The 12,994-nt window shown below is 38.5% G+C and overlaps 1 protein-coding gene across 2 annotated transcripts in view; it reads left to right on the forward strand.

Moving 5' to 3' along the window:
• LOC126400785 (voltage-gated potassium channel subunit beta-3-like) overlaps positions 1-12,630 on the forward strand; it is a 30,585-nt gene extending 17,955 nt beyond the window's left edge. For both annotated transcript variants that reach the window (XM_050061730.1, XM_050061731.1), the window contains exons 5-14: positions 282-326; positions 1,336-1,380; positions 1,487-1,530; positions 8,204-8,290; positions 8,622-8,707; positions 10,446-10,566; positions 11,437-11,531; positions 11,792-11,912; positions 12,278-12,366; positions 12,538-12,630. In XM_050061730.1, coding sequence (XP_049917687.1) covers positions 282-326; positions 1,336-1,380; positions 1,487-1,530; positions 8,204-8,290; positions 8,622-8,707; positions 10,446-10,566; positions 11,437-11,531; positions 11,792-11,912; positions 12,278-12,366; positions 12,538-12,630 — 826 coding nt within the window. The remainder of the gene's footprint in view (positions 1-281; positions 327-1,335; positions 1,381-1,486; positions 1,531-8,203; positions 8,291-8,621; positions 8,708-10,445; positions 10,567-11,436; positions 11,532-11,791; positions 11,913-12,277; positions 12,367-12,537) is intronic.
• Positions 12,631-12,994: the final 364 nt, after the last annotated feature.

Raw genomic sequence — 12,994 nt, forward strand, 5'->3', positions numbered from 1 at the left:
CTTCATTTAAAAACTGCATTTTGTGTTTACTTGTGTTGTCTTTGACTAATGTTTAAATTTGTTTGATGATCTGAAACATTTAAGTGTGGAAAACATGCAAAAAAGTAAGAAATCAGGAAGGGGGCAAACACTTTTTCACACCACTGTATATATATGTTTTTTATTTTGGTTCGAAATATATATGGTACTAATATTCACACAGTGGATGGAAACAAACATCAGCTTTTATTTTGAAGGTTTTGTGTCTCTAAAGAGGACTGAAGTCTCTGTCTGTCTCTCAGGGCAGAGACGACTCTGGGGAACATCCTGAAGAAGAAAGGCTGGAGGTAAATCTGTCCGTCTCTCCTGCTTGACTTTGTCTTCTCGGTCTCTCCAGGATGTCACGGGCTGTTTTTGGCATTGTTGCAGCCGAAAATTCCTGATTTCACAGCAGTTCTGATGTGTTTCAATGTTTCGATGTTTAGGAGCAGGTGAAAATTGCAAAAACAGTTGCATTTTTAAATTTTATTTTTTAATATAATAAATTGAAAATTAAAGGCAACTTGTTCCAGTGAGAATAAAGCAACACTACAATCACGACATCGCAACATCCTGGAGGAACTGTCTTTTACCACTGATAAACTAAACCTCCTGAGACCCTGTATCATCATATGAGGACATCACATTTTGGGTTTGCAGCTTAAACTTCATTCTACTTAACTCGGACCTGTCTCCTCATTCGTAGTCACTTTTTTGTGCCATCTAGTGGTAGTAAGACAACAATACACTAATCCATGTAAAAACATGACGGCAGCCATCTCTGCTGAGTCAGTCTGCAGCCGATCCTGACACAAAAGTGGACAAGGTCCAAAACCTGATCACGTGTTGTGGTTGAAACTTGTGTATTTAAGATTAATAATGTTTGTAATTTGATATGGCAACAAATTTGACCAATCTTAGTGACAGTAACAAACTGAGTTACTGTTAATTAGAAAGTACTCGTTTGAGGACAGCGGGACTTTATTATCGTCACGTTTTAGGACATTGGGACCTAATTATAGACTCATTTGAGGACATCGGGACTTTATTACTGACTTGTTTGAGGACATTGGGGCATTGTTGTCGTCTCATTTGAGGACATTAGAACTTAAATATTGTCTCGTTTGAGGACAATGGGGTTTTACCATCGACTTGTTTGAGGACGTTGAGGCTTTATAATAATCTTGTTCGAGGACACTGGTTTTTCGTTATCGTCTCATTTGAAGAAATCTGGACTTTTATTGTCAGTAACTGATGCTGACAGTAGTAACTCTGTCTCTCTGTGTCTTTTTGGGTGTCTCTGTGTGCCTCTAACAGGAGGTCCAGTTATGTGGTGACCACTAAGATCTACTGGGGAGGACAGTGAGTGCTGCAATTCATATTTACTGTATTTACATCGAATCCATTTATTATTTTGCCCGGTGACGTGTTTTATTACCACTGTGTGTGTGTTTGTGTGTGTTTGCAGGGCAGAGACAGAGCGAGGGTTGTCACGGAAACACATCATTGAAGGTAAACATCATTTAAAATTCTAAACATTTCAAAGAAAACATCGTCATCATCACTGATGTTTTTAATGTTCAGCTTTACTGCCATCATTCAACACAAGACTCTAATGATAGAATAAGAAAAGAAAAAAGAAAAGAAAGAAGGTACTCTAGATAAAAACTTTATTTTATAGATGAAACATGAATTATTGTTTGTGATTTAAATATCTGCAGTGTTTTGAGTGTGACTGCACAGAAACTGCTGGAGGTTTTAAAAGTTTCATGTTAAAGGACATAATGAAACTGTACATGAAGCATCTGTTATATTTACGAGGACGTGTTGAGACATTTATATAAAACCTTATATATTTTCATAGAGATTGGCCTCCTGTCTTCTTCTTTGACTTTCTATCAGTTTTGATGGTTCAAACAGTTTCATGTATATATAAATAATTTATTCTCTTTTATACTTTGAGTTTGATTTTTTCTGTGAAATCTGCAGCTGTTAAAGTCCAGAGCAGAGACGAGCTCATTACTCTGCTCTCTCAGGAATTCAACTAGAAGCAGAGTTTTTTGACCTTATAATCCTTATTGATCCCCAGAGAGGGAATTAAGATGTTGCAGCCGCTCAAGGACAGAAATAAATACAGATGATGGCCTTTGTTTATCAATGTATCTTACAAACCAGCGCAGATCTGAGTGTAGAAATCATCTTACATTCGTGTGTGATTTGTGAAACGTTCGTATCTCGCTGGTCACAGTTTAGAAATGATCGAGTGTTGATGAATGTGGCCGCTAAAAACGACTGTCATATAAATAGTACAGTTGTAACACAGCTGAAAAATGACAATAAACTAAAGGTTAAACATAAAACGTAATGATATTATTTAAAACTTGCTGGATGCAGCAGCTGGTGCATTCTTATCCTTCCATTTTCAGTTTGTTCACGTTCATGATAAATCATCCTTATGTACTAAAGTTTGTTTTGGAGTTCCGCAAGGTTCTGTGCTCGGACCAATCCTTTTTACTCTATATATGCTTCCTTTAGGTAACATCATTAGAAATCACTCTGTAAATTTCCATTGTTATGCGGATGATACACAATAGTATTTATTGATTAAGCCAGAGGAAAGTAATCAATTAACTAAACTTCATAACTGCCTTAAAGACATAAAAACCTGGATGAGCACCGATTTCCTTATGTTAAATTCAGACATAGCACCTACATAGTTTATGAATTTGATTGATTGATTGAAGTTGTAAAAACACTGTACGTCTTCTGCATGGAACCTGTCGCAATGGTATGATACACTGCTTCTGGTAAGGCCATAATATGAGGAGCTAGAAAGTCAAAACATTCCCATTCCGACCTCGTCACATATTGACGTTTGGTCATGGACTTTCCACGTCCACATATGATTTCCAAGGTACCCTGGGTGTGTTGGTTGTTGACGTTCTGGGACGCCGTGTCAACTTCAGCCTGTTACATGCATTGTCTGTTATCAAAATACACTTCTGTTTTCACAGGAAATGTACAGTTTCCATACAACTGTAGGTAGGATTTGAAAAAAAGCAAACAGGGTTTGGCTTTACAATTGCTCCGGAAGCTAACACCAGCCTGCCCACCCTACTCAGACTTTTGCTGCCTTAACTTTCATTGTTGTCCCTCTGCGTTTCCCCCTGTTGCCTCGAGGTGAAAAAGATGACTTTTTTCATCGGTGTCACCTACCAAGCACCTGGTTTCAGTGACCTTGGAGTGAGACCGGGTTTGGAAGTCTCTATAGAGTGAGTGGGAGGGGTGATGGATGGGTCAAACATACCCTGGACTTTCACTCAGGAGCCTGCTTTTCACGTCCTGTATGAATGTAGAGCCAAACCATGGTGTGTTTTTCTAAACCCAACAATGTGCTTTTGTTGACGTCCTGACGTGGATAGTGGCATCCCAGAACATCAGCAGCAGACGCAGGAGGATATCTAACATGTCATATGTGGACGTAAAAGTCCACTGACAAAGTGGCCATGTGACGACTTGGGATGAGAATGTGTTGGTCATTTATATAAGCAAGTTTTATTGACACACGGCCAAGTTCTACATATACAGAATTATATATGTCCAAGTTAAGTAATCAAGCTGTGCTCACAAGTTACAGTTACAAACGTAACACGTGTTACAAATGAGCCGCTGGACGCTCTGGTGCTTCGGCGTTCCTTACAGACCAGAACTAACATGCATGACAGGTGAAAATTATGCAAACTGATGAACAGTTACATGCAGACCACCGTAAGGATTTTAGCTCCTCAATGTACAAACACAAATTTATATTTGGAAAACTACCTCTGTGTTTTTATTTTTACTTAGTTTGTGTAAAACTGGTTTTCCAGCTGCTGTTTCCTGCAGAGTGGACGAATCCTGATGATGTTTGTCAGAGATGTTTAACACTGGACTGGACACATGTCGACATGATGACCTTATGATGACAGATATGTAGCAAGAGAAAACATGTGTTACAACTGTAATGTGTTACATTTGAGGCGACTGTTCTTTATATGTTTTAGTGCAGCAGAATACAGACAGTGAAGGACATTTAATTATCATAAAGTATCAGCAGTCTGTTCATTAAAACTTTATAATGAGATTTTTATCAGAGGAATGTAAACACACACACACACACACACACACACACACACGCACACACTCACACAGTCGGCCAGTGTCCTCTGTCAGTTGTCGGAGGTCGTCGAGGCTTTAAGAGGCTCAGTCACACCAAGACTGGATTAGGAGTTTTGCACACACACACACACACAGTAACACACAGTAATTCACACACACACCCGCAGAGATCAGTCAATCATGCAACCCGCTGAAAGCTGCTAACAGCTCTGTTGACTTAAATCATTCTCTAAACTCTAAATTTAACTCACAAAGAATCCCAGAAACGGATCCTGAAACAGCTCCACATCATCATCACAGTGTTTCACTTTAACTTTCCCGTCTATACTTCAAAGCTCCAGTTCGAAGGATTTAAAATGAATATAATGCAATAAGTTTTCTTTAGTGTATAATCACCTGAAAACAAGAATCGTGGTGTTTTCGTTACCTCAGAATGAGCCGTTTATATCTACATAAGGAGCAGGTCCTCGTCTACAGAGATCACCATGTTGCACCGCCATGTTTCTACAGTAGCCTAGAACGGACAAACCAAATACTGGCTCTAGAGGGGGACATTCTTGTTTTCGCATCGGCCACGGTAGTTCTCCTACACGCCTGGCACATGTGAGAAGTTTCAGTAATAACCCCACGTAATATCTGGAACACAAAAAAGTCATGTAGTTCAAAGAAAACAGCTGTAATATTTGGGGAAACAAAAGTCGAAGTAAATTTAAACATTTTAGACAAAAAAGTTGTAATATTCCAAGAAAACAAGGTCAGATAAAGTCAAACATTGTAGAGAGAAAAAGTAATATTTCAAGAAAAATAATCGTCATATATTTCGTCAAACAAAGTTGTAATATTTTGAGGAAGAAGTTTAATAACATCAAAACATTTTAGAGAAAAAGTTGTTAGAATTTGGGAAACAAAAGTCGAGTAGTTTTGAACATTTTTTACAAAAAAGTTGTAATATTCCAAGAATAAAGTATATATATATATATATATATATATATATATATATATATATATATATATATATATACATATATATTTTAAATTAAAAGTCGAGTAATGTCAAAACAGGTTAGGGAAAAAAATAATGTAAATTGTAATATTCCAAGAAAAAAGTCATATAAAGTCAAACCTAGAGAGAAAAACTGCAATAATTCAAGAAAAAATTATCCTCATATATTTTGTCAATATTTTTTATTATTTTGAGGAAAAAGTTAAATAGTGTCAAAACATTTTAGAGAAAAAAGTTCTAATATATTGGGACAACAAAGTCAAAATATTCCATGAAAAATAGTTGGGTATTGTCACGCATTATGGAAAAAAATAGCAGTATTTCAAGAAAAAAAAGTCTTCATATGTTTAGACCAAAAAGTTTTTAGAGAAAGCTGTAATATATCGAGAAAACAAAGTCAAAATATTCCAAGAAAAAAAAGTCGGGTAACTAAAAAAGTTGAGTAATGTCAAAACATTTTGGAGAAACAGGTTGTAACATTTGAGACAACAAGGTTGTAATATTCCATGGAAAAGTTGAGTTTAGTCAAACATTGTAAAGAGAAAAGTTTTCATATATTTTGAGAGAAAAAGTTATAATATTTCAAGGAAAAAGTTCAGTAATGTTGAAACATTTTAGAGAAGAAAGTTGTAATATTTTGGCACAACAAAGTCAAAGGCTCCAGCTCTGTATACTGTTGTATAAGCTAATTAAATAAAGTTATAATCAAACTAAACTTTACCAGTGGTGGAATCTATCTGAGTACATGTACTCAAGAACAGATTCCAGGTACTTAGACTGACTGTTTAACAGTATACATTCTCTAAAGGGTTCACATGTAGACACATCAACATATGAAGACATTCATGTATGTAGGAAGCCACTGTGTTAACGCTCATTAAAAGCCTTTCAGACCGTCTAATCTTTAACAAACAAACAGTGTCTCTGTTTGTCCTTCAGAAGGTCCCCACACGTCCCAGATAATTCCTCCTGACAGAGCTGTCAGCATCACACAACACAACCAACTATATTTAGCTGAAACATGAAGAAACAGACTTTCTGTCAGCTGTTTTTACGATAAATCTCCTGAAACAGGAAACACGGAGAGTTCCTCACGTCGCAGTAACGGGAGCTGTCAGACAGAGCTTTAATACAGAGTGATACATCGGTTCAGACACGTTCCTATCTCTGCTGTCAGCGTCTCTCTGGGCGCTCTCTTTGAGGTCGTTTTGAACCTTTGTGGTTATTCTGAGTCTCTTTGAGATTGTTTTATGTTTCTTAGTGATCGTTTTGAGTCTCTAAGAAATTTCTTTGAGTCTTTGCACTTGTTTTGCATCGCTTAGCAATCCTTTTGAGTCTCAGCAATAGCTTTGAGTCTTTGTGGCTGTCTGGCATCTCTAAGCAATTGTTTTGTGTCTCTTAGCAATTGTTTTGTGTCTTTGTGGTCATTTTGCGTCTCTTAGCTTTTGCCTGGAGTCTTCTTGGCCGTTTGGCATCTCTTAGATTTCGCTTTGAGTCCTTGTGGCCATTTGGCGTCTTTTAGCTTTTTCTTTGAGTATTTGTGGCTGTTTGGCCTCTCTTAGCAATTGCATTAAGTCTGTGTGGTTGTTTTGCGTCTTTTAGCAACTGTCTTAACTCTTTGTGGTCATTTGGCATCTTTTAGCAGTTATTTTGAGTCTCTGTAGTTGTCTAGCATCTCTTAGCTTTTGCTTTGAGTCTTTGCAGTTGTTTTGTGTCCCTTAGCAATCCTTTTAAGTCTTTGTGGTCATTTTGAGTCTCTTTGAGATTGTGTTATGTTTCTTAGTGACTGTTTTGAGTCTCTAAGAAATTTCTTTGAGTCTTTGCACTTGTTTTGCATCGCTTCGCAATCCTTTTGAGTCTCAGCAATAGCTTTGAGTCTTTTTGGCCGTTTGGCATCTCTTAGATTTTGCTTGGAGTCCTCGTGGCCATTTGGCATCTTTTAGCTTTTTCTTTGAGTCTTTGTGGCTGTTTGGCATCTCTTAGCAATTGCATTGAGTCTTTGTGGTTGTTTTGCGTCTTTTAGCTATTGCTTTGAGTCTTTGTGGTTGTTTTGTGTCACTTAGGAATTATTTTGAGTGTTTCGGCAATTTCTTTGAGTTTTTGTGGTTGTTTTGCATCTCTCAGCAAATGCTGTGAGTCTTTGTGGTCGTTTGGAGTCTTTTCGTTATTGCTTTGAGTTTTTGTGGCCGTCTGGCATCTCTTAGTTATTGCTATGACTCTTTGTGGACGTTTGGCTTCTTTCAGCCATTGCTTTGAGTCGTTGTGGTCAATTTGCATCACTTAGCAATTGTTTTGAGTCTCTTAGCAGTTTCTTTGAGTTTTTGTGGTTGTTTGGCATCTCTTAGCAATTGCTTTGAGTCTTTGTGGTCATTTTGCGTCCCTTAGCAATCCTTTGAGTCTTTGTGGTTGTTTTGCATCTCTTAGCAATTGCTTTGAGTCTTTGTGGTCATTTTGTGTCTCTTAGCAATCCTTTTGAGTCTTTGTGGCCTTTTGGCCTCTTTTAGCAATTGTTTTGACGCTTTGTGGTTGTTTGGAGTCTTTCAGCAATCCTTTTGAGTCGTAATGATCACTTTGAGTCTTTGTGGTATATATATGACATAGATTATGTGGTTTCCAGGCTTTTTTCCTCTTAAAGTACAAAACTATCTCAGAGTTCTGCTCACATTACATTTTAGAGCCAGTGACAAGTTGTGATTGGAGATATTAATTAATAATAAAGAATTAACGTGTTTCATTGGGAGAATAATTAGTAAAAGCAAACTGTAAATGTTCATAAGAAAATTCTGATTCAGTTTATTGAGTCAGGATGTCGTAGGTTGGGAACATGAAAGTGTTAAGATTCATGTAAACATCAGCAGAGCTGGTCTGATGACACCTTCATGGTACGGAGGCCTGTAAGGACCAAACAGTGAGGACTGACAGCTGCAATCAGTTTGTCTTTTCAAGTCATCAAATGGTCCATCAGGGCTGAAAATAAAACTGTTTTTATTCTAGTTGATTTAATTATGCATGTGTGTGTTGCAGGTCTGCGTGGATCTCTCTCCAGGTTACAGCTGGACTACGTGGACATCGTCTTCGCCAACAGGAGTGACATCAACGCACCCATGGAGGGTCAGAAACACACACATAAACACACACATGAGCACACACACTGTATAAAACAGTACAGTTGCTTAAATTTATTTCTAGTGATGTTTTGTTAGAAACTTGAATTCAGCTACTTTAGTGAAACGTTATATGAACATGAAACTTTTCAAAGAACTTCTGTCTCAACATCTAATAATATAATAATAATAAATAGAAAAAGTTTCTTCAGTCATTCAACGAGAGAAATCGTCAGAAATAGAAAATAATTTGTTGTGTTTGTTTTATAATTTAAAAAGTGCAGAAAGTTTCACAGAAACAAAAAGTGTTTATTCGTAGTTTATGTTTGTGTTTGCAGAAGTTGTTCGTGCAATGACCTTTGTGATCGATCAGGGTATGGCCATGTACTGGGGAACATCCCGCTGGAACGCTGTGGAGATCATGGTACAACACAACATACAAGTAGAACCTCACAGAACCTCAGAGCAGCTGTATGTTCAGTTAACCCATTATCGGTCCCTCCGAGTTTTCACTAGCTGTTTTGTGATAGTTGCAACCTGGATTTTCTTAATGTTGCGATGTTTTGGGGCTTTTTTCCCTTTTCTATCATGATAAGAATTTTTCATTTAAAGTTTATACTATTTAAAAAAATATACACTTACATAGGATGCACATTGTTGTATTAAGCATTTTCAGAGCCAATATTGGCAAAAAATAAAACAAATATTTAAGAAAATCTTTGTTATTTTATCATCGAGAAATCCTGGAGGGACTGCATTATAAATATATTTCCAGTCTTGCGGTTGGAAATCACTCACAGGTCCCAAACCAAGCATAACTTCATGTTTTAAAGTTGTGTTATTAATTTAAAAAAAGAAAAGAAAATGGCAACACATTCTCACTCCACATCACACCTTGTCACATATCAGCATTTGGTCGTGGACTTTCCACATCCAGGTAGGACGTCCAAGGTACCCTGGGTGTGTTGGGTTTTGAAGTTCTCTGACGCAGTGTCAAGCTCTGCCTGTTACAAGCATTGTCTGTTTTCAAAATACATTTCTGTTTTCACAGGAAATTTAACGTTTAAATACAGACTCCTTCAAAACAAAAGCACTACGTCGATAAAACGCATGCACCAAGCATGAGATTATGATGACTTCAGAATGAGACAGGGCTGGATTTGCTGCAATTTATTCCTCCAACCTTTCTTAAATCTCATCAGTACAACTTTAATCAGAATCAGACTGGTTCAATGTCAAGCAACACTTTGCTTTGGAGGATTGGTGCATAGAAATAAACATATAAAAAAAATGAAATAAACAATAAAGGCAAATATTTTAAACAAACATCAAGAGACATAAACATAGACAAGACGAAAATATGAATGTAAAAAATTACCATAACAACATGTACAATATGTTAAAGGTACCAGGCTGCAGCACACATAACAAAATGCTGTGCTTAATCTGTTTTCCAAGCATTTTTTAACAGTCCAGAATACTTTGTTATATTTTAAACATGAGCTGCAGTTCATAGAGCACCAAAACAGGAGACGTGTGGCCCACGTTTCATTTTACTGCAGCTGTAACGAGTGTGACACCACCATCTTTGTTGTCCTCGGAGGCTTTACTTTGAAAAGTGAAAAAAACTCTTTCTCCGGTCATTTTGCTCTCTCACTGAAACCAAAATCCTCCCTCAGCACAAGTTTACAAACATCAGCAAATTCAGTTTGTGTCTGACACATTACTGACCTGAAGTACAGCAAAAAATGATGAGACAGAGAGATGGTGCTGGCTTCACAGTCTCCACCTGCCACCTACTGTCCAAAAATACAACGAGGGCTTTCTCTTTGGCCAAACACCAGAATACTCACATGAAAACTGAAGAACGTCTTTCCAAAAAGAAGAAATGCAGTCACACAAATGAAAGAGCTTTGCAGTTTTTAGAAGTGTGCTAAAATATTATCCTGGGAATGTGCAAAGGTCACCGTATTGAGAAGAATAAAATTACTTTTGTGTTTTATTTTTTTTTTGTTGCTAAAAAAATTCAAATCTGGCAACATTAATAAAGTTTATTTAAACATTTAGCATTAAAATGAAACACGTACTACACGGTTTCATTTTCATATACAGTGCCAGCGTCTCACCTGTCTATCTGTGTCACCTGTCTGTCTGTCCTGCAGGAGGCGTACTCTGTGGCCCGACAGTTTAACCTGGTTCCTCCGGTGTGTGAACAGGCAGAGTATCATTACTTCCAGAGAGACAAAGTGGAGCTGCACCTGCCTGAACTTTACCACAAAATAGGTACAAATACACACTCACTCACACACGCCAAGTCTTTGGTAGGGTGTTGCTAAGTGTTTGGCAGGGTGTTGCTCAGTGTTTGGTAGAGTGTTGCTTAGTGTTTGGCAGGGTGTTGCTAAGTGTTTGGCAGGGTGTTGCTAAGTGTTTGGTAGAGTTTTGCTAAGTGTTTGGCAGGGTGTTGCTCAGTGTTTGGCAGGGTGTTGCTTAGTGTTTGGCAGGGTGTTGCTAAGTGTTTGGTAGAGTTTTGCTAAGTGTTTGGCAGGGTGTTGCTAAGTGTCTGGTACAGTTTTGCTAAGTGTTTGGCAGGGTGTTGCTAAGTGTTTGGTAGAATTTTGCTAAGTGTTTGGCAGGGTGTTGCTAAGTGTCTGGCAGGGTGTTTTTAAGTGTTTGGTAGAGTGTTGCTAAGCGTTTGGTAGAGTGTTGCTAAGTGTTGTTTAATCTTTTTCTTCTTTATCTCAGTATATTGAAATCATTGTATCTTTCATTTATTTTGAATGCAGTTTTCATGTGTTTCAGACAGTTCAGACAGTATTTATTTTTCTTTTGAGTTATGCTAACAGTTTCCCCCTGCTCCCAGTCTTTGTGCTAAGCTAGGCTAACAGTTTCACCCTTCTCCCAGTGTTTGTGCTAAGCTAGGCCAAACACATCCTGGTCCTGTCTCTGTTCCTGACCCACAGAGATGACACTGATGTTCTTCAGAGAACAAAGGGATTAAATGTTGTACTGTGCCTTTAAATGAGACGGTGGACAGTTGAGTTGAGACCAGCTGAGGTCTGTGGGGACAGCAGCTGTTCAGGTCCAGGTCTAAATATAGACCGGGTTAATGAGGTGGTTCAACACGAGGTCTACCTCCCCCCCCTCCACCCTCAGGTGTTGGAGCCATGACCTGGTCCCCTTTAGCCTGCGGCCTGCTGACGGGCAAATACAACGAGGGAGTCCCCGAAAGCTCCAGGGCCAACATGAAGGTCCCCACACACACACTGTCTCACACACACACACATGAAAACACACACAGAAATATACACTGAAACACACACACAGTGAAATACACAATGTAACAGACGCACACAGTAAAACACACACTCCACAGTGATCAGTGGTACACAACCATCATCCATCGTCAGACCTGCAGGATGAGAGACCATCTGTTACTGTGGTGATCAATACAATGTGCGTGTGTGTGTGTGTGTGTGTGTGTGTGTGTGTGTGTGTGTGTGTGTTACAGGGTTATGCGTGGCTGAAGGAGCGTCTCTGCAGTGACGAGGGGAAGAAGCAGCTCAGTAAAATCAAAGATCTCCACCTGCTGGCCGACAGACTGAACTGCACTGCTGCTCAGCTCGCTATAGGTCTGTCTGTCTGTCCACCTGTCCATCCACCTGTCTGTCTGTCCATCTGTCTCCGTCCACCTGCTTGTCTGTCTGTCTCTGTCTTTTAGTCCCTGAACATCTGACTCTTTTGTTAGATCCTAAATGTGTAACTCCTTTGTTTTAAGTCTCACTCTTTAGTCACTCCATTAAAGTCTCACTTTTTCACTTCCCAAATGTGTCACACTTTTATTTAGTCTCACTCTTTTATTATTCCCTGATTGCCTCACTTTTCATTAATCCCTGGATGTCTCGCTCTTTTGTTATTCCCTGAATGTGTTACTCTTATTATTCCCTCAATATGTCACTCTTTTACTACTGTCTGTCTGTCTGTCTGTCTCTCTCAGCGTGGTGTCTCCGTAGTGAAGGTGTCAGCTCGGTTCTTCTCGGAGTTTCCAACACAGAACAGCTGCTGGAGAACCTCGGTTCTATCAGGGTACATACATTTCCTCAATCACTGTAATTAAGTACAAATGTTAGGGTACTTGTACTTCACATGAGTATTTCCATGTTTTGATACTCTATTACTTCTGCTCCACGACATTTATTTATCTATACATGAAAAAAACATAATAATAAGAAAAACAACATAATTGTTTTCCTGCAGGTTCTGACTCAGCTGACTCCACCCCTCATCGCTGAGATGGATGCGTTGCTGGGCAACAAGCCACGAAACAGCAAAAAGGAGGCGAAGAGTTGAGGAGGAGGAAGAAGAAACTTTGAACAAATAATCAGAAAACTGGGCAAACGAGATGGAAGGAGAGAAGGACACAAAAAGGGACACAAAGAAGGACATGTGGATCAATAAACAATATTTATTCTTCAGGGACACAGATGACCTTTGTCCTCATCGTCATGGAGACGGAGAGACTTTCGCTCCTGCAGATGATCAGAAATATATCAGAAATATTTATTCTTATATAGATAAATATATTAACTTCGGTGCAGAGCCTCGTGTTGTCAGAGCCTCGTTCTGAAGCCGACCTCAGTTAGCTGGATCATCAGTAACATTTATAAAGAAAGTCATGAACTGATATGAACTATATGAATTATTACAATTAAAT

Source organism: Epinephelus moara, chromosome 14 (assembly GCF_006386435.1).
Source record: "Epinephelus moara isolate mb chromosome 14, YSFRI_EMoa_1.0, whole genome shotgun sequence".
NCBI classification, from domain to species: domain Eukaryota; kingdom Metazoa; phylum Chordata; class Actinopteri; order Perciformes; family Serranidae; genus Epinephelus; species Epinephelus moara.